Genomic DNA, 22,139 nt, shown 5'->3' on the forward strand with positions numbered 1-22,139 from the left:
AAAAATTCTAGAGGATGAATTCCGGGAACAACTCATAGGAAAAGTCGACTTCGCCGCACCCCGGAAAATATATGTAGAGCTCTCGAGGTTTTTATTTTTTTTTCCCTCTTCCCCACATTCTTGCCGGAGAATATTAGCACCGCACTCCGTCTATCGATGGGAATGTAGCCGTAGCCCCTCGATGGGAAAGAATCTCAATGGGTCCTATGCGTCCCCGATCGGATCTCCGAAATCTCTTGCCGTTTGCCCACTAGAAGGAGAGACCGAGAGAGAAAATTCCATTTCCCGACTTGAGCGTCGAGAGGAGAATCATCATCATCATCGACGTCGTCATCGCCTCTACCGCCATGATCATCGCCCTCTTTTCTTCCGCTATTTCAGGAATTCTCTGTTGGTGACATCCGAAACAATTATCGGTCCGATCTTGCTTCGCACCCGCAACGGCGCCAGTTGTTTCCTGCGCTCGCTGCGGGCGTTCGCCCATGGCCTTCGCCTTCGGCCCGCCGGCGGCTATGAGAGAATCGAAACTGAAAGGATTCAAACTGTTCGCCCCTCCCGCAGGAACTGGAGTATCACACACGATGACCGCTGACCGGGCCGTCCTCGGAAATGTCCGACGTAAGTGCAGCTGAGAAATATTCCGTGCGGCTCGCTATTCATGTCATTTCCCCGAGATGGGCGATGAGCCTCAGAAATTTCTCTGCTAGCTGGCCTGCAGAGAGGATTTCGGGACTGGCAGCATCGATCGAAGAAGCTCCCCGACACACTCCGGAAAACGCTTGACCTCGACATTTACGGATGAGTCGATGATGTCGATACGGAGGGAGACGTCGGGAGCCTGGAACTCGACTTCCCCACCGGCCTATGATGGTTTCTCCGAACTGATCAGCGCTGAGAGTTATCGAAGCCGTGGACGCTCGAACATTTACCAGAGGCTACGCTGATATACATAAAATGCGCCAAATCGAATTTTCAGTTCCCTTCGCTTTCATCAAGGCAAGAAATTTCCAATGAAATTCCGTGGATTCGATGTTCCGAAACTTGTTCATCATGCGCGTTCGCTATCGCGAGACGAGAATCCAGAGACTCTGATGGAATCCACCGCTCCCCTTCATTGGTTACTCCGAGGGAACTGGTCTATGTAGAGAATCTGATACCTAGAGGAAATGAAGTTATTCGAGACGAAAGTTTCTTGGGAGTGCGAGCGCGCAGACGCCAGCGAGTTGCTCTCGCAGCATTATTCCCCCGATTCAACACAACCACAAACTCCTATTTATTTCTCGAGGAATCTCAATCTACGAGGACTGGGATCCTCGTGGATCGTTCTCCTCATGCCCGAAGTGCGGCGCGGACGACATCCCTTAACGAGAAGTGCTCTCGATACCCACTTTTTGTGCTCTTTCCGCAAGGAATTGCCGAAATGATAAATGTTCCGAAGAATCGCGCTGTCCAGAGAGGCATCGCGGCTAACTATGATGACTGAACGACTAATGGATACTGAGCCCCAACCCTCGCGATAAATAACGATCTCGAACACTCCTAAGGCAGAAGAGACAACACAGATCAGAGTGTGGACCCACCGCCATTTCGCCGCAACGCCACAGTTCCCAGCGAAGAGACGACACCAATGACTTCCACCTTAGATCTAAGGCGGCGTTCTAGGGAGTCATCCGAACGCTAAAGAGAGACACCGAGGGCGGGACGAGTCGAAGAGAGACTTCATCATCGAGTGGTTTTGAGATTCGTCTCCGTCAGAGTTTCGCGCGGACGCCCGCGCCGGGCGTGCGCGCCGTGCGATAACGGTGTCCGATCGGTTTCTGGGGTCCCGTTCGATCACTTACGCATTTCATCCCAGACAGCGCGACGGGGGCAAGTGTCCGCCGGACTGAAAAAGGTCCTGACAACTAGAAAGATCAGCCTGTGATGTATATAAGCGGCCTAATTTCGTCGCAGCGGCTCACAAACGCAAGTTGGACACAGCCACACCAACATGAAGGTAGCTACCACAATCATTGCAGGCTTAGTGTTTGTAACCCCGAAAACTCTTCCGTGTCAACTCCGTCGTATTTGTTGAGTCGCTACTCGGATCGTATCGCGGTGTATGGCGGTCGGGGCAAGACGTCGAGCGAGAAAAATGGCTTGTTGCAGCCGCAGCAGCAGCAGCAGCGGAAAAGTGTTCCAAGAAACGAATCGTAGCCGAGAAAGTCGGGCCGCTATTAGTGACCGTTGTGCAGTTCTGTTCTCTTGTCGAGTTTTGTGCCCTCGTGCAGTGCGTGTTCTTCGTGGAGTGCTCAGTTCCGGCGGTACCCGTCAACCGTGATCATACGGCGCGCCGCCTCCGTAGGAGCTCCATTCGGTTTTCTGGACCAGCCCAATTCCCGGATCTGTCTCCCATGTTTTTCCGAGAGCAAGTCAGCCCGCTCCCTCGCGTCGGACAGAAAGTGCGGTGGTGTTTGCTGACTCAGCTATGGGACGCCGTCGGCCGGGGGAATCTACAAATACTAATGATTGGCGTTTCTAGAGTCGCTTGGTGCTCAGTGAATGGGTCCGAGGACTCGTGGCCTCATTTCCCGCCCACCGAATGTGCCCGACGTCTGCGTTCGGGATTCTGTTTGCATCTTGACCGAGGGTGATTTCGTCGTGGTCGTCTTCTTTTCCGTTGACTCCTTGATGAAGAGTTCCTCCTCGAGTGTTCCTTGCGGGAACGACTGTGCTCAAGCAGCAGCACCAGCGGCGGCGGCTCTGGGGAGGGACGGTCGGAGAAGTGCATCACTACTGTCATTAGTGGTGGCTTAATTTGCCTTTGTCTTCTTCAACCGAAGCCAGCCGTTGTGTCCTGTACGCATGTGGACTTCTCGGTGGAAGCCAGAAATAAGCATCAAGCGAATCTCCACAAAAGCCGGTCGAATGTGAGATTAGCGTCCCTTTTGGTGTTCGGTCCGATCCCGCTACGTGACTGCGGGTCCGGCCAGCAGATCTTTCGTTTGCTGTTTTGTCATTAGAGTCTCCCACAACCGAGGTGGCGGGGAAAACCCATAGAATGGAAGAGAGTTAGAGAGAAAATGTACGAACGTATAGAAGACACGTCGGACTCGACCCTTCCCCGTTGCTCCTGTAGCTACCGCTGCTGTCGACGTCTTCGTCCTTGTCGTCACTTCTGCTGCTTCTGAGTCCACTGTAACAAGCGATCTTTCTGAAGTGGGACGTCGACCAAATTGCCTCAATCTATTAAACGCAGTCAAGACTCGGTGTCGTAGAGGGATCGGCCGATGACACAGGCACGCGACGAATACGACTTTTTCGTTCTCTGTGGATGAGCGAAAATTCGAGAACCGTGTTTAAGGTCACGGTGCTCGTTTGCCGCGCTAAGGTGGATACCTTCCTCAGCGCGGCAGCTTTGGAGGAAACTTTTCTCCTCGACTCGTGGGACCGACAGCGTCAACGAGCGGACGGTTCTCTCCCCGGCGCTTCAACCTCATACCTGGCCCGTGGCTTCCTGCACTCATTCCGTTCTGAGTGGGAGGAAGGATTTTAAAACTAAATTATGTACGGCTTGCCTTTGAGCTGATATGAGAACGCGCGGCCAGCTTACAAAGAAGCTTCATTCCCGGCTTCTGTCCTCTGGAAACGAACTTGGGAAATATTTTCACGAAGCTTCTCTCGTCGTCGACGTCGCTCATTGAAACCCCTGAGTCTGTTAGCCTCGGCTTCGAGGGCCGTCGTCCTAGAGCAGGAATTTTGTGGCAACAAGATTCCGACGCGAGAGAGGCTTTCAAAGCGTCGAGTTTCTCCATAAAAATATGTTGGAATCGTCTCGAGTTATCCTCCAAAGATTTTTTCTCCTAAGCCCGGCTTAATTACTTCGTAAAAACGTTTCCCGAGCGAAAAAAGAAAATCTCTCCCGGCGCGCAGCTTCCGCCTTCGACACATCTCTCGGGGGCTACGCGCTCTCATAATCTCCTCTAAGGCTTTCTGAGGAGCTCGGCTCCCGGGTTCCCGTCTACTCTCAGACGGCTAAGCCAGCAGCTCCTGCGGAAATTCTCAAAACTTCCGGGAAACATCATCATCATCATCGGCATCACGGGTATAAGCTTTTGAGAGGCGGGGAGTTTTGCATTCTAATTGAGGAATCTGCAGATATCGAGAGAATAATGAATTTCTTTGAGGGATAGCGACTGCGGGTTTCGCCTGCGGCGCCCACCTGAGATTCCGAAATGCTCTCTCTCTCTCGCGCTCCATATCCGTGCTTCGCCTGAATCCAAACGTTGTCCTTTTCCTCACTCGTCCCCGGACGATCTCCATGAGGGTCGACTGCCGTCGCCTCAATGAGTTATTCCCTACATCGCTTATCTCGTAGCCCGACGACAAGAAATGAAGTGGCTCTGGTTGTTGCCGCGGGGCGCACCCCGGGGTTCGCGCCGCGTTTTCCGTTCGATTGTTCGCTCCAAATCGAATCCGATAGTCCCGAAGCAGCGGCCTTTGTCAGGGAGTTAGTTCTGTCAGTTGTCAGCATGGCTACATCGATGACTTAATCTCCGCTCAATCGATTCATTCTCTGTTCATGTGGCCGACACCCAGCCGCCCTTCCGTTCGGTCTTCAGCGATCTGCGAACGTCCCGTTAATCTTCGGTGAAAGAGTAAAATAGAAATCGGAATAAGCTCATCAGCGGCAAAAACTCTCGACGGAGCTATTTGCGTCCTATCGGCATTGCTTTCAATATCGAGATGATATTTGTCAGTCCGCCCCACGTCTAGCGGGACTGTGCGAATCTTCGCCGAGTGCTGAGTGGCTTCGTCAATCTGTCGATAAGAATGCTGATGACATTCGGATGCTCGATGGCCGAGAGCTGTCTCCGGCTCTGATCGATTGCCGGGAAGATACCGGTCATGCCGTTCGATCCGATTACTGCCAGTCCTTGGTCAGGAAATAGTACGTGGAGATCGAGTGGCATGGATTCGTAATCGAGAGATCAGAGTTCCGAGCTCGAACGCTCAGGATGTTCGCACGCGGTCTGGAACTTTGTTTTCTCAGTGGTTCGAGAGGGGGAGTCCTGGAGTGGATGGAGATCAGGGCTGAAAGCAAACAACAGGGAGACGGCAGTGAGGGCTGTCCAGCAGGACGTCGTTTCAGATACCAATTAGGACAATGTTGACTTTAGTTGTTGGAGCAGCGGAGCTCTTTTCCAAGCATCTGTCGCCGGTCAGCCGCCCGGAACAGTGAGTCGACTGGCAGTGGAGTTCCAGCAGTACTTTGGAACAGTTTGTTCAAAAAATGGTAGCCCTGTGAAGGAGTAGGTACTTCATTTGTGATTTCGAGGTTCATTCAGAAACAATATATTCTCCCGTGTCGGAACGCTCGACCCGCTTCCTGCACGGTGAATGTCGGATCCCGACTGTGCGGGGACCTCGTTAAGTGTATGCAGAAGCGATCCTCGGAGAAAGGTTCTCTGTCGTCTCGTTTTTTTTTCTGAGCGAGCGTCTTCGTCGCCACGATGCGGTTCTCGAGTAGCCCGCTCAAGTTTCGCGCACTTTGATTGGGTCTCATCACCGAGCTCTTCGATGAGTAAACTCGTTAAGTTGGTTGCCGCGCGATGCTGGAAGGCTCGGAGATGGAAAGCGCACAAAGTGTCTCTCACTAAAAAGGATGATGTTTTCGTTAGTGATTCCTTCAGCTCCAGCGTCTTCCAGAATAACTCCTTAGCGAATCGAGGAAATTCCTCTTAGAGTCCCAGCTGGATTGGGCTTTACGTAAGCATCTTATTGGCTTATTTGCCCGTTCACCGTTCTGTCGGTCGGTCGGTCGGTCGACTGGTGGATTCATTGCTCGGCTGAATGCCTATTCGTCGCGTTGTTGTTGCTTCTGCTTATGCACCGCGTTCATCCGAGGCACGCGGCGGATAGCTGGCGGGGAGTATTCTTCTCCTTCTGCCAGCTTACGATCTCGAGCGTTTCTAAATCCAGCGCCGTTTCCTCTGTCCCCCATTCACGCGTCACTAGCGAGCATGCTGCAAGAATATACTCGCAGGCGTAACTGGAGTGCCTTCGTTCACCCCTCTTGAGCTTGGTCGATGCATCGAGATCCGTTCTTCTGTCGCCATGGTCGCCTGCGCTCCGGCCGGAGCGCGCCGCACAAAACGAGAGAAGGAACGAGTTTTTCCCGAGTCCGGATCTTGCTCCAGAGCCTGATGTTCGAAAATACGAACAATGAATTACGGTTCATCCATCCGTAGCGGAGCTCTGTCCGGGGGCGTGTAGTGCCTTTATTTCTGGGTCACTACCGTTGTCGCCGTCGAGTAAACGACCCGGCGCAGAAACGCTTTCTGAGTCACCGAGTGATTCCTAAGACTTCCTATTCTCAGTCAGTCAATCGCCTCCCCAGCAGAATACAGCTAGACAACCTTCGCGCACCGAGCAGCCTATACGTCCAGTTCCGATTTATTTCGCCAATTGTAATTGCCGTAGGCTCCATCAATCAACTTCCTCCTCGTTCGGCGTTAAGCTTTCAATAACGAAAGTCTCTTGTAATGAAAATTTCTCTCGCTCGCTCGCTCGGCCGCCCGACGGAAGCCAGTCTTTGCACCATACTATGAAGTCGTTCCGTGCGCTAGTACGCCGAATACCTCTGCATGATCCACAGAGTGAGTCATTCATTCATTCACTCACTCACGCACTGCCGGTCAAAAGGCACTCCGTTTTGCTTAGCTGTTCTGTCGGGCTCGTTAATCAAATCCAACCTTGCCCCGGGCACGGCTCGGAGCTGTGATCAAAACAAAAATTCGACAGTGTACAGAAACGCTGTCAGATACTGCCGCAGGCTGTGACCTTATTCCATGAATCGAAGCTCGGCGACGCTGTCGATCGGGGCTTGAGCCACTTCGGCCGCCATTGTGGGCAAATACGGCGGCTGAAGCAGAGACGACGATCGCGACAAACAACAACGTCAACAACAATGAGCCCTTGCAGAAATCATTGTCTTTATCGAATTACATTTTGACGGATTGCCGACCCCGCTGCGTTGCACAGTACCGCTGCTGTGTCCATCGGTCCTCAATGGCTAGCTCGTGAACAATGCGCGGCCAATATTTTTCTGCTTCCTGCATACCCTCATAGCTTGCTACAGCTCCCCATAAATCAATAGCTGATCGCTTCTTGGAATGACCTGGGTTTGGTCCCAGATGCCCTGCTTGTCTTCTCGAGCGGTGGCAAGCTCTTAGGCCATCGATTTATATACCATGATCCTGAGACAGATCCAACGTTCAGTTCGTTTCGGCAGCGAAGTAGGAGCAGTTCCATGGAATCCGCGCGAGCTCCGATTTCAGCTTTCGGATTCGCACCCCTCGTACCGTGAATGGGCCCCGACGAGCGGAAATCGATCCCATCAACGCCGAATCGGATTAGGTGACGCGCCGCAGGAATTCAAGCCAGAGACAATCTTTTCGCGAATTATTCAGCCTAAATAGCGACTGAGCCTCGGGGGATCGATATGAACAGACTTCTTCGTCGAGACAGAAATCCCGTGGGTGATCGCTGAAATTCATCTCCCCCATCGCGCATCGCCGCTTCTTGAGCTCGGAACGACTACTCAGGTTAGCGGCTGACGAAATTCGCGTGGGCGGATGGTACCGGAGTGACTCGGCATGGGTGGCATCGGCAGCGCGCTGAGGTTTAAATTGAGCAGAGCGCCCGAATATCGGTCAGATCTCGGTGGAAATTCCTCGCGAGGCGAACCTCTGCTCGATCGCATGTCCATAGAGATAACGAAACTTACTGACCAAGTTACACAGGAGCAATTGAGCGGATTCGACGAGCTACTCGTTGTCCCGAGTCCACGGAAGAACGTTTTCGGCTCGACATTTCGCGGTCCGTTGGAATGAAGTTTCCCATGGGAGCGACCGGAGGGCTTAAATTGCTATTTGTCAGCAACGGAGTTCCAAACCTCAGGTAGAAGCCTGGGAGGTTCCTCCGCGGTCGGAAGATAATTAGGTATGTCTTCCGCGCCGAATCGTAGCACGAACCCGCTCGGAGATTCGCAGGTTTCCGTCCATGGGAGGGCTTGGCCGAGCGGCGGTAGAATCAGCATTCGTTCCATCATTTTCGCAACCGGAGACTTCCAACGCGGAGGGATTTTCAACTCGTCAGCTACTCTCATCGAGCGGGCGACTTCCTACTAAGCGCTGCATGAAAACTGCGAGAAGACACTCGACGAAGGTTGGCGCTCCAAAGAACAAAGGACTAATTAATTTCACCAGATTAGCTCGACGGGAAACGGGGATCACCATGCGTCTAAGGACCTTTTTCCCGTTCTCTTTCCCGGCCGCTCTCCTTACCCTCGCAGTGGAGCCGTCCTGGCGAGCTGCTCGGAGGCGGTAGCGATGCTCGAACGAGCGACGGCAAGACCACAAACTCTGATGATAAAGCGGCTGGACGACGATGACCAGGTTCCTGCAGGAACGTCGGTGATGTCCCCTCCACTCTCGCCGCCGCCGTACGCTTACGGCGTGGCCGGGGCAGAAATCACGACCAAAAAATGGTTCCTGCTTTTTTCCGTAGAGTATGATAATACGTTTCCAAGAAAGCGGGCAGGGGTCAGAGTCTGTTCTCACCACACTTAGCCGGGAATATACCTTCCGACTACCGGAAGTTGTGCTGGCTGCTCCTTATTCTTCTTTTGGGGCGAGGCGGTCCCACGATACCGTGTGACGAATCGTTCCTTCTGTCCGTGAATCATTGCGGTCCCCATGATTCGTCCGCCACTCGATTCCCCCGTCGTGATTTCTATTCGATTCCCCCCGTCCTGTTTCCTCCCGACTTCCTAATTTTCTCAATATCTCTCCTGATCCCCCCTCCGGCTCATGAATATTTCGAGCATTCCATCGATTCGCATGCTCATTTATGTAGATGAAATAGCTCGCGCGAGGAATCCCGTCAAAGCTTACGTCATGGCTCCCGTCACACCGTAGATATAGCGGAGACATAGCGTGGAAAAAGCGTCGGAACGTCAACATGTATCACGAGGCTCCGTGTTTTCTGGCATGGTGACGTGCGCGGTACCCTCGGTTGTGATTTCGGCCACATGTTCCGTGCCATTGTCGGCGAATCTCGCTCCCTCCGTGCTCGTTCGTTCGCTTGCGCGTCCGCCGGTCCGTTGATTCGCCCGTTCCTGAGCTCGACTCGCACCGGAACACGTCAGATGAACATTTTTCATCGATACTCGTTGCCAGTCAAGAACAAGCATTCGCAGCCCGGTGCGCCATGGATTCGTAGATTTCGGCGAGTGGTGTCTCCGGGGATTGGATGGCAAACTTATAACTATGCTTCGTCTACTTGTTGGGACACCCAACCTATATTTATTTCGAACGGGCAGGGCGGGTGTTCTCCGAGCTTCATTAGATGAAAGAAAGTCGATATCCTCCAACTCCTCTTGGAATCAAGTGCTGTGAGTTTCTGTCCTCTTCTGCTCCTGCTGTTCAGACTCCTCCGCGTAACTCAATAACTTCGTCTCGGATTCTCCACGAAGTTCGTTGTTGGAGTTTGTTCGATTCCCTTCTCGGTACCTGCTCGACGACAAGTAAATCCGGTTAGAGGACTGCCTGAATTTTTCTGTTTTCCCGGGAGAAATCTCGAATTAGAGAGTCGACAAAAACAACCTGCAGCCGAGAAGGCATGAAAGAAATAGAGGTCAGCTCGAGAGATTCCCGTGAGCACCGCACTAGATGGATTTTGGGACTATCAGAGTCTCCGAGTCGTGGTCGCTGTAAGAGGCTTAGACATGAAGTTCAATTTTTCACTTGGAAAGGCCTCAGAAAAAGCCACAGAGCAAACCTCAGTCAACAACTTCTCCCTCGGGGAAAGCAGCGCGTCGGATGGAGTAGGGCCCGATGCGACGACCGAAACGGCGCCCAAGGAAATCTTCAAAGAGCCTTCTTTGTACCACTTGGTCACTGCGAAGCCTGTCCGGTCCCCTTGCTCGGGAGCTCTCTGGTCGTTTGCCTCGATGAGGAGAATCCGAGAAATCTTTGTTCGTCCATATCGGGGCATTCCCCATGGTCCAGATGATTGCATGAGCATATCAACCATGAACTCAGGTTTCTGCTTCTCTTTTCCAGGCGTTCATCGTATTGGGTCTCGCGGTCGCTTCGGCGTACGCCCGCTCTGACGACGGTTTCTCGAGCGTCTCGAGGACCGAAGATGTGAGTTCAGGGAAATCCTAGGGGAAAATTAACTGGAGCGCAAAACAAACTAAATTAACTCCATCAGCTGCCACCGCCGCGCCGCTCGCCGTAGCAAGGGCGAAGCAGCAGAGGCCCCGTTGGCTATATCGAGAAGATTTTCCCCTCTGATTGAGCTCGGTCAGCTCTCCGGGAGGAGGTTTCGTCGACTGCAGACTTCGGTCCTTCCCGGAGCGTGAGCAGACGGAACCCCAACCTCCCCGATAAAGGTACTTCGAACCGTTCAGTCGTGCGCTCGGCTGTCCGCTGGTACATCGGATGCATCGGTTTCCCAGACGGTCCGAGGTCTGATTTCAGGAGAAACGATTCCACCCGCCACGAATAATAGGAGAACAAACATCGATGGACGCGGCCGTCTCGAGAGAAGGGAACGTAATTCATTTCGAAACATCGCTCGCAGCTATACCTCATTTCCCTGGACAGTGTCTCCCCGAAGATCTCATCGGCGCCACGGAGCGAATTCGCAGACACGTGCCATTTCTCTCCCGTCGGGATGCGACCGAGATTCATTCCATCCCGAAACGAGAACAGAAACATGAATGCGTTCCGGAGCTACTGACCGGAAACCGATCCGTGGACTGAGGAGCGTCCTCCCCGAACCATTCCTGTGGGAGAATGGGTCTCTCGACGAGCTAGACGCACAGATCGTGTTCGCGGGGGCCGTCGAAGATCCTCTTCGAGTCGGTGTAATTTACGACGGCGACAATCCCCCGCCACTCATCTATGATGAAGTTCATTCGTGGGAGAACGCAACGACAACGAGTGTGCTCCAATTTTCGTATAGCGTTCGTCCGTTTCCTTCAGTTTGCTTTTGAAAAGAATCGCCTTCAAACTCGCAGCGCGCAGTGGCTGTGGCCCTGTGGATGCGCCGCAATGCTCTTCTTTTGTCATGAGCGTTCCCGGACATTTGCTGGGACGGGAGCTGTCCGTCCGTCAGAAAGAGCTGGATAGACTGTTGTGACTTCCGAGAACGGTCCTCACTTCGTTTTGAGCTTCGGCTTGGCCGCGGCTTGTTTTTCCCATTGCCCGTTCCTCGGTCTGCGTCTGTGTCCACCAACTTGTCGGCTAATCTTTCTCGATACTGATCGAATTTTCCATTTTGTTCCATCCCCACAGTCACACGGCAACTACCAATTCAATTACGATATCACCGACTGGGACACGAACCGCAAGCGATGGGAAGTTTCGGATGCTCACAACAACCGCAAGGGTGGATACTCCATCACCGACGTCGACGGAAAAGTTCGTCAACTCGAATACGTTGCCGATAAGGGCGGCTTCCGCGCTGTTATCCGAACCAACGAGCCCGGTGAGTCTCACGATGCCCGGGTCCACCTAATTAATAGGGCTCCGCCGACTACGGTCCCTCTTGCGAAGCCCGATTTTTTCCGCTCAGCGTCATGTTCCTACTCCTCCCCCGACACCGGTCGTCCCGGACCGCGGTGAATTCCGCCCCCCGATTGACCTCGGTGTAGAATCGCTCATTCATATGCGTCCTGTCGTCTCTGACGCTTACTTAGATGTGTCTCACGTTTAGTACCTATTTTAAGCGAGGCGGTCTAGTGTTCTTTCTCGAGGTTTTTTTGGAGCCGCTCGTCTCCAAGCAGCTTACGTGAGGTCTTCAGATTCCCCAAACTACCGGGTTTGTTTCATTACACTAAGCGAGACGCATTAGCGAGCAGTTCGATGAATCATCCAGAGCCGTTGAGCATACATTCAGTTTGCGTGATGTTCTTGCTGCTTGTCGCACGGCTGCCGTGTTCCGAACATAGGCCTTCAGACTGAAGGATGAATGAGGGTCTTCATCGGGACAAAGCAAAGCACGAATGAACTCGCGAGGGGGAAAATTCGCAAACATCGGGAAGGGGGAAAAAGTTCGCCCTTGATTGATGAGCGGATTCAGAAGGTCTTTTGAGTCAGCTGAAGTCCCCTGCGAGTCTGATGATCCCGTGACGGAACAGTGTCCTGTAATCCATTGGAAGCCCGTCAGACGGGGGAGGTCAGGGCAAACCCCTCGAAGGGATCGAGCTCGTCCGGGGAAGCACTCACCGAATTGCCGCATCGGAGCTGTTTGATGGGAACGCTGAAACAGAGCTTAGCGATTCCCCATCCGATCTCCGAATCCGTCGGTCGCTCGTCCTGTCGTGTGAGGACGAATTTCAGAACCAAAGTACCTACTCGGCTCTGGCTGGTCCAGTATGTGCATACACGAGTTCTCGAAGTGAGCTCAGGACAAACATCTGACTGCTCCACCGGAATAGACAGCGACCTGAGTGACGAGCTCCGGATCGCGCACTCGTCCGCTCCTTCTACAAAGGTTATACACGAGCCTCCTAATGGGGAACACAGCGGTAGATGGGAACGGTAGAAGGACATGGGTGCGTGGAACGGAAGGTTTAGAGCCTTTAGAATACGAAATTTTCACGCAGCGGGATACTTCCATTGAGGAAATATTCTCCATCCGCTATATCATCGCGGATCCTGCTGGAGAGAAGGATGGGTGTTCCCTCGTATCGTCCGGGAGAGTCGACGGTCTCGGAGATCGAGAATGAAGAGAATTTCCCGCGAGGATTGCCGGAAGAAAATCCTCTCGTGCCTGTGATCATAATTTCTATGTTCTGTGTGCGTGAGATTATTCCGTCCACGCGAAAATATTCTGCTACTGCAGTCTGCAGTCGATGCCTGGAATCATAGAAGGAGCAAAGAGCTTGTTCGCGGGAGCGAGAATGAGCGATATGCCGAGGACAAGAACTGAGCGGTGTTTCCACAGACGATGTATGAAGGTTATGGAGCGTCGTAAACCAACATCAAGTCAGCGGATTTTCCGCGAATCCTTATCTATCGTGAGATGTGACGTTGGGCCCGAATGTAACGCAACTTCTTCTCTGCCGACAGGAACCGCTCCCGGATACAGTGGAGATGCTCTCTACGTCCGCGAAGGAGTCAAACAAATCATCACAGCTGCGCAACCTGCCCTACAGCTGACCGGACACGTCATCAAGCAAAAAGCAAGTCCGCCACAGATAGACAAGAAATATGATCGATCCCTATTTCGAAAGTGCCGGCAAACGATGCGCGGCTGGAGGTCATCCTGGCAACACGCTTCGCGAGGAGTTACCTCCAACTTCTCGAAGCTATGGCCCGACCGGCAGCTGCGCGCACCATCTGCTCCGGTGTCATGATGCCTTCTCGGATCCGACACACGCGGATCGGCGGACCGCAATCGACTTCCCGTGGATTCTGGAGGCCATGCGTGAGGACTTAGGTACCATGGCCAGGAATTCCTTGCTCTTTCCCCTCTCCCTGAGCGTTTCGAGAATTATTCATTAGGCCCGCAGGGTCTGCTTGTGAGACGCGGAGCTGAATCGGGGAGCAAGTCGAGATTCCCTGAGCCAGCTGATCATCATCATCATCGGCCAAAACGCTTCCTGAGCGGGCTGCTTGCCGCTAGCAACCCAACACCGGTAGATTTCACGAGGTTTGTGACAGCAACGACTTGAGCTGCTCATGCTCCGCTTACAGCGGCCCGACGGGTGCAAACACTGCGCAAGCACCCCCCTACTATGCGTATAGCAACGCACATTTATAGCGTGTACGTCACTTTTATGGGGGCGCTTTCGTCAGTGGCAAACGCAAAGCAGTATTCAGTCCGCTCAGAATGCCGCTGCCTCGTCGTCTCGCTCTCTCTTCCCTGACCAGTTTGTCGTCGAGATCCGGTTGACAAGCACTCGCACCGCCGTTTGAGCGACATACCTCCGTCAAGAGGCGAGCTTTGTGCTCGCGCTATTATCACCCTGTGCTGATAACAGATGGCCACACAGATCCAGGCACTCTAACACTGAGTTCTGGTGCGAGCTGTGCTCCGACAACTCACCCGTACTCAGAGCTTATTGCCGTGCCCGTCGGACGGCGTTCATCGCGGTCATTGAGCTGAGAGCCGAGACGGGTCATTCGGCGTACCGTCTCAGCGGGCGGCCTTATCGGCTTCAGTGAAGTCTCTCCAAAGCCGTCATTGTCGTAAGCGACTAAGATCTTCAATTATTGCTGATTTCGAATCGCGACTAATGCTCTCAAGATCGAACTTTACGGAGGACTCGATTGGAGGTGCTGCTGATTTAGTATGCGAGGAGAAAATCTCCATCAATAAAACACTCGACTCGGTCACGTTTTTGCGGTGGCTTCATAGATATGAGGTGGCTTTCGAAATAGAGATATCCTCGTGAATCCGGTGGCGTCGTCGGTGCTCGAGAGTCCTCGATCGAATTTTTGCTGAGATCATTTTTGCAGAATATCGCTCAAGGCTATATCCCGGCAGCCCCCGTGGCGATCCCCAAGCAAGTTTACTATCAACAGCCCGTTGCTCAGCCTGTAGTTCAGCAGAGGCCCATTTTCTACCAGCAACCCATCGTGGTAAGGAGATTCGCCGAACCTGCTCCGTCACACCCTGTATTCAACAGCCGGTCAAGTGCTTACATTTCGCTTCGATCCCGCAGCAGAAACCCGTGCTTTATCAACAGCCGATCGCGTACCAGCCCAAGCCGGTCGTATATCAACAACCCATCGTTAAGCCCAGCCTCCAGGTCTACCAGAACATGCAGCCATTCGTCCACGTTCAGCAAAGGCCCCTTGTTTATCAACAGCCCATCGTGCAGCAGGTTATCCAACCTAAGCCCATAGTTTACCAACAGCCTATCGTTCAGCCTGTCAGTTATCAGTCTTACCACAACGTCCACCCCGTTGTCGCGGCTCCCCAGCCGAAATACATCGCGGCTCCTGTGAAACCTCTCGTGCAGAAAGTCGCCGTGCAACCAGTGGTTCTCAAGGAGAAAAAAATCATCGTCACGCCTCCTCCAGCCTACAGCGGCCCCCGGAGGAAGATTCAGAAGCTCATCGAAGATCCCGCGCAGTCGTACATCACACCGGAACTTCCCGCTCTGGCCCCTAAGCGAATTCCCGGCTACAACCCCGGACTCGAAGATTTCGAGGACGATGATGACACCACCGTTGCTCCTCCCTTGAGCCGCAGCCGAGTTGCCTACGCTCCCGTTGGGAGATTCCAAGGAATCACCCGCAAATCTGGATCTTTCCCTCCTCTGGCCGGACCCCCCTCCCGACGAGCCAGAGCGTAGACTAAAATCCTCGAAAATTCCTCACACTCCCTGAGGCAGATAAAAAAACAGACTTCAGTAGTTTCGCATGCTAAACCTCCTGAGGAGTTTCGAGCTCTGGGGCGACTCGGAACTCGAGGTGTTGAGTGATGAGGATGCGAGTGGTGTCCAATCGCTCAATGTCAAGCTCTCGGGAGCTGTATATTTATAATTATGGATGGGATATCTCTCTCTACTAACCCTGACTGAACCCTGAATGTGATGTGAAAGAAGGAAGAAGAAAGCAAGGAAACAAGCCTCGTGCGAGTGATAGACACGAGATTCCGTAGACACGAGATTCTTCACCAGATTGCTCCGAGAAAACCATCATCCAGATTATTGTACGCAACTGTGTCAGCCAATAAAGCTCAATCTGGATCCACTACTCGTCTCGTCATCGTTTTATTGAATAGAAGTTGATCCGAACGAGACCATTTCCGCTTGAATGTTCCGAGTGATAGAGTCACTCATCCTCGATAATAATCGGCAGCAACGGAGGTCGGCGGGGGTCCGTGTTCAATTTTTTCGTTCAGCTCCAGTCTCTCAAACACGGAAAGTGCTCCGGGGACGGGAGAGGCACGCCGCGCACGCTATCAGTCGTCTATGGGGATAACATGTGCGCACAAACTCAGATTCGAAATTGTCACGCACATTCGTACTCCATCTTTTTCCGACCAATATCGGAACAGCAGTAGCTGAACAGCTATACTGGCTTTGCAGTCGCGCGCGGAATCGGAGCTCGATGCGTCGTGTTTTCTCATGCGTCAGAGATTACGATCGCACTCGAATACTTCGGGATTGCTCAAGAGCTCCGGTTCCTCGTGCAATAATCGCTTGCTCGTGCCGAGGGATCACTTTGGTCGATCATTCATTCCTCCGAACCAATCGCGAGGGTTCCGCCGCTTCTCGGGGAGATTTGACTCAAAGCTGCGACGTCTACGAACAGGTTCTTAACCTACTGACGATAAGCATTGGGCAGAGGAGGTGCGCGAATCTTCTCAAGCCGCGCCACGGTGTCAAGGATATTCCACGTCTGCATGATACGATGTCTCCAGGGCCCTCCTCTGAGCTTCCCCTAGAGCTCTACCCCTGAGAGCGTCGATCACGTCGCGTCGCTGAGATCTGTTCACGGATTCGAGGCGGTTCGAGAAAAGCTCTGTGACCCGAAGGGAATGACACGAATACCTTGCAGCTGTTCCGTTGGCACGCGACCTGTGCGGCGGTCGGGTTCCCTGTCGAGGCGAATAATTTCTTAGCGGCGACTTCAATATCGTTCAGACCTTTAGTCGATTGCCCAAGCATGTGTACGGCTCTGCCGCGCGATCAGTCACTCGATCCGAGTTGGGAGATGGTTTTTGATTGGTCTCCCGGGGAACAAAAGAGCGCTGTCTGCGAAGCCACGCTGTTCGCATCGGTCTTTGAGTTCCCGCGAAATGGATCTGAGTCCTCGGGGAGTCTGTCGTCGAATGCAGGAGGTCCGGAATCGGAAGAGCAGATCCGAGTACCAAGCCAGAAAAAAGAACGTTCGGCGCTCGTGATGAGAGGCTCGACGTCAACACTCGGGCCTGTGGTGTTCCGAGCAACCCCGCAGGTCTTCCCCAGCGGCCGAATCGATGTGAAGCCCCGCAGTTCCGAAGTCATTCCTGCATATTGCCCATTACTGAACCCTGAGCTCGTCGAGCTTCTGCGAGTCAGTTCAAGAGCCGGAATCCATGGAGAGAAGAATCCCAGATCTTCCGAGATCCGAGGCTCACGGCAAGACGACTGAATCAGTACACAAGGACCTCCCAACGATATGAAACGTCAAAGAGAGTTGCGCAGCCCTCGATCCGGATTGTGCACCATACAGAGATATCAGACGGAATTTCTTTCCCCAGTGAGCCCCAAGGCAGCATCTCCCTCGTCGCGTGCATCAGTGCACTCTTGTGGGTGCTCATCATTGTGAGAGAGGCGAGGCAGATATCCAATAATCCCCGAACTTCGCCGTTGTCTTCGTACCAGGAGTTCGGGTCGACAGAAGGATTACAAGGAAGTTGCGTATGATGCCCTCCTTGATGAGGGCACATGCGAGCACGACAGAACCCTCATAGGACTCATAGTGCCCGCTGAAGGGTGATCATTGATCGATCCGCGTCGAATGCCTCGTCTGTCGGAGGGAAATAGTCGGGAAACTGGTTTGATCGAAACCTCTCGGGCATTTCTGTTTTTCCGCCGTCGGATCGTCAAATCTAATCCGGCGCCGGCCGGCCGCGCCGTCTTGAGGAACGGGGACGACGACGCCTAACGAGTCTGTTGGCGTGACAGAATTGGGAACGCCCGCGCCCGCACACATTTGAGCCTCTCCGTGGCGTGCCGTGTGGATTATTCAATTTTGCAAGAAAAGTCCCCTTCCCCTTCTCGGTCGGCTGCGACTCGGCTCAGAGATAATCATGTACTGTTTTCAACAATCGAATCGGCGGAGTCGAGCGAGTCCGTTGTAAATCGAGTTCAGCGTGAGGCACAGTCTGCCTAGGAAGGCCGGGGCTAGGCGCGAAAAAAGAGGAGCTCATTCCGTACGGGAGAAAAGGAAGGGTGAGGATCTCAGGTGAAAGGTCAAATACATTCGAGTAAAAAGTGTTGCACTCTGCGAGAACAATTTTGGGATCGGCACTGCGTTCCGCTCCATTGGGAAAGCTGCGGGATGACGCGACGGTCAGAAGCATCGGGAATAGATTCTTGCCGACCCCTTCCCAGACGTTCCGAGGAAAGTTTTCCTACCAATTTTTCCAATGGGTATTTCGGTGCTCGTCGATTTCTCTCCTGATCGCTTAATTTCGTCTGGAAAGAACTCAGGCGACCGACTGGATGGTATGATTTCTGTATCTCGAGACTCCTCGAAACCGATACGTGGAAAGCGAGGCGTTGAAGAGCCCCGAACCCCGATTAACAAAAGCATGTAGGCTTCCGGGGTTCGGTCTCAGCAGCATGAAGCTAAACCATAAGCGCATCATTGAGGTATTGACTCCCACGGCGCGGTGTTCAAATTCTCCGCTCTCCGTTTAAGGGTGAGTCCCGACTTCTTGGTCGTGTTCAAGGGAACTCTGTTGCCTATCACGAAAACGGTTCCTCCCTTGAGGTCATCGTTCGATATCTTCGGGGAGGATTCAGCACGGTTGAGGGACGCTCTGGACAAGCCGACTCGCGATTTTTGAATGCTCAGTTGTGCAAATCGAACTTCGAACCGAGGTCTGGTATCGACAGAGGAACGCTCACGCAGAGTTCGACAGCGCCCTCTGGAGCTCCCAGGACGACTCTGAGCCTACCGCGCTCGGATTCAAAGTCAATAACTGACGAGAAGTTCGATTATAATTCTGACGATCTCGCATTATCCGGAGCGTCGGTCGGGCAGATAGCTCGTGCGAGCACCTCCGTAGTTGCAGCATCATTGTTTGTCCCAATGCATCTATCATTATCATCCGCTGGGCAGGGTCGTAGATCCCAAAGAGCGCGGTATCAGCTATTATGGAAACTATGTTTGCACGCAACTGCATGCACACATTGAAGACATCACGCCAAATGTGCTGTATTGTATTTATTAAAAACGCTAACAAATGCCTTCATTAAGCATCGATTCCTCGAGTAGCTTCACGACATCACATCTGCAGAGTTCCGAAACTTCGATCTTTTCCTCATCGATAACACAGACCTCGTAATTGATTCGCGTTTCTCCACAAACTCAAGCGTGTTCAGCACATGATCTCCCCCCCGACGAACAATAACATGATCGATGATTGGTATATGAACCACATGTGTGATGGTAGTACTGTCGGAAGCGGTGATAATATCAACAACAATCCTGAACTCGTACAAGAAAAATAAACCCTCGAAGAATTTACGGATGAATCTCGCGATCGATAATTAGGTATAATCTACGCACTCATGAGGTTATAGACTCTTTCAGCTTAGAGAGATGCGATCGAATAGAGCCCCATTGTGGAGATGCATTCCTCTCAAGCAGACTCTGGAATTATTCGAGTCGAAGGCAACCGACCGCCTAAAGAAACCTCTAATACATCGTAAGCAATGTCGGCTCATGCGATTTCCGGTCTCCACAATTCTTCGTGTAGAGAGCGAAATTCAAGATTCGTTCTCGTCAGGTTGTCTTGTCATGAGCTGCTTCGATTAGAATTAGAAGGTCAATCAATTATCGGCAGAGCGATTGTTCGGACGTCGAACATTCGTCAGACACTTTGAAAGCTATCCAGCTCATTTTGTTTTGCTGGACATCTTTTGAATGTTCTTTAGCTGTTATCTCTTCGGTGGTCAGTTCAGAGCTGATTCCACGAACAATCGAAGCTATTGTCAAAATCGATCAGTGGTCTCGTGCGGTATGTACCTGTCTCTGTCATGAAGATCACTGTCGTTGATCTCGACGGATCACTACTTTGACGACGACGAGCAAGAAATATACATAAAATACACAACGGTATAACCTCAAAGGCCGACCATTGGCCGACAGTCGGCTCGAATAACCGTGAAAGAAGAGTCGTTCTCCTCCAGAGACGGTGATCGTTCCACTCGTGTGAGATGTGATCACATCTTCTTCTTCATATCGCTCCCGAGATTCGGACCCATCGACTACGAAGAATGATCCCGATGGGTTCAGCGATGACCTTCCTTAAATTATTTATGAGTCTTGATCATACAGATCGCACATGATGCGACATTTGGTGGAGGCTCAGCAAAGGTAAGCGGAAGACGATTGACGGATAGTACGTAACATCGGATGTATGAAGAATAATGTGAAGAATCTAGAGTCGAGTTATTCTCATACGAATCCACGGGAGGTATCCGCTCGGGAGAAATTCCTCAATCGTCTTCCATGGGACGCTTAGAGAATCCCCAACGAAATTCGAACATCGAACAACTCGCGGACTCAATCACAGCAATGTTCAAAGAGACAACCATAGCTGTAGGTATAACGAGTCGTACTTTCGGCGGAACTCAACCGGGGGCAGCTAATGATTAGGGAGCGGTGGGACCTCCATCGGAGAGGAAATCCTTCAGAGAAGTAGAATTCGTGATAAGAGTAACCCTATGAACATTTACAATACGATGCCTTTGTCTCTCATCTAGTTTCACGAGGCGATGCAAGTGACCGAGACGTTTCGGAGCCCATTCCCTAGAGTCATCCATAGTTTGAGTAGTGATGGTTGTAAGCAGTACCAGTACGAGTAAAGGTACATTAACTCGGAGTGCCATCGATAGCGATAATAATCTTAGCATTATCAGAACTAAAGGGGTGATGATGGGGGTGACAATCTTTTCGGTAGCCATAATGAAGGTGAAATAGTAGCTGTAATAATGTGATTAGATTCGATATCTGCGGTAGCGTGTCCTTTAATGCGCGTTTGTGTGAACGTTCAAGTTTCAGGAAGAAATGAGCAGAATGGGGGCTTCGATGACAAGACTCGCTCCATGTGTAACTTTCATGATCGGTGTTTGACAGTGAATACTCTTAGAGCTTGAGTGAATTGCGGGGAAGACGAGAGAAATACATTCCTGGGTCAATTGCATTTCGAGAGAAAGACTCAATCCAGACAACACAGATGCAGTCCTTGGAACGAAGGTTTCGATTCTCCACCTCGGCATATCTACGCCAATTTCTGCGCATCATTGGAAAGTGAGGATTGGACCCTTGGTCGCGGCGAATAGGCTTGCCCTCGACGTTCGAATCGAGGAATTCGATGCTAATCCAGCTGCGGAAGGCTGCGTTTGGCCAGAGTGTAGCCTCCGGAGGGAAAGTTTTGCATTGCTCCATCGGAGCATCAAATTTAGTCGATGATGACTCAATCCAGTGTACTAATCGCTTGGTATCTCGTTTCCTGACGCAAGCGGGAGAGAGCCACCGCGAAGCTTCCGTACCTAAAGTCTACTTTGATTGTCCGACCGAGGTCACGATTCGTTCCACGCGACTTACAGCCTCCAACTTTCGGATCTTTGCTGCCTCCATTGGTTCATCTCCGCCTTCTCGAGGCTGGGATTTCGGCGTCAAGGTTCGCAGCGACATGCCTCTCCTGGCGACCGATGGCAATTCTGACGTTCGACCATACCTTTGTAATCAGATTGGGGATCGATGGTTCAGAATGGAAAGATCGACGCGATCAGAGAGATACATACCGAGGGAGAACCCCGCGATCGCTCACATAGAATTGCGACAAGAGAGCAATAGCCGTCGACGAGGTACAACGAGCGCAACCGCACGAAAAAAACAACAGCTCTTTCCCAACAGTTTGGAGGGTAGATGGCGACTTCTACGGAAATCAAGGATGCTTCTGCTGCTCCAGCGAACGCGGGACCATTTGGTCTTTGGGAATGTACACAGATTCGTTCTGAAGAGGGATTTCTCACGCGATGCTCCGAGCTCCGAAGCCTCGAGCCCTCCGAATGCAATCCTCATCATCGTATCCGCATCGGGTACTACTTTCCACCAAACGATTGAGAAGATGATCCACATCAGACAGTCTCGCATCAAAATCATCATAGATCGAACTATCATCAGTGTAAGACTCCACTGAGAAAATTGCTCCTCTACATCGCGGTAAATTCATCCAGGTGTCCAGATGTTTCTCCAGAAGCTTGACTCCTCATCCGACGGACTTCTTCGGAAAATTGAAGAGATATGAGATTTAGTCCGGAGCTTGGCGCTGTCAAACAGCTGAGCGAAATGATCTCGCCGCTGACCGGATTAGTCCAATTACTATTGGCCATGAGCCTCGAGCCA

General features: G+C 52.1%; 1 protein-coding gene across 1 annotated transcript; it reads left to right on the forward strand.

The window, feature by feature from the left end:
- Window positions 1-1,960: 1,960 nt before the first annotated feature.
- LOC100903743 (uncharacterized) lies at window positions 1,961-15,755 on the forward strand. The gene is made up of 6 exons (XM_018639111.1): window positions 1,961-1,996; window positions 10,107-10,190; window positions 11,346-11,538; window positions 13,125-13,237; window positions 14,517-14,639; window positions 14,723-15,755. The coding sequence occupies exons 1-6, from the start codon at window positions 1,991-1,993 to the stop codon at window positions 15,356-15,358; spliced, it is 1,155 nt and encodes a 384-aa protein (XP_018494627.1). The 5' UTR covers window positions 1,961-1,990; the 3' UTR covers window positions 15,359-15,755.
- Window positions 15,756-22,139: the final 6,384 nt, after the last annotated feature.

The sequence above is a fragment of the Galendromus occidentalis genome, unplaced genomic scaffold, assembly GCF_000255335.2.
Source record: "Galendromus occidentalis unplaced genomic scaffold, Mocc_1.1 scf7180000077360, whole genome shotgun sequence".
NCBI lineage: Eukaryota > Metazoa > Arthropoda > Arachnida > Mesostigmata > Phytoseiidae > Galendromus > Galendromus occidentalis.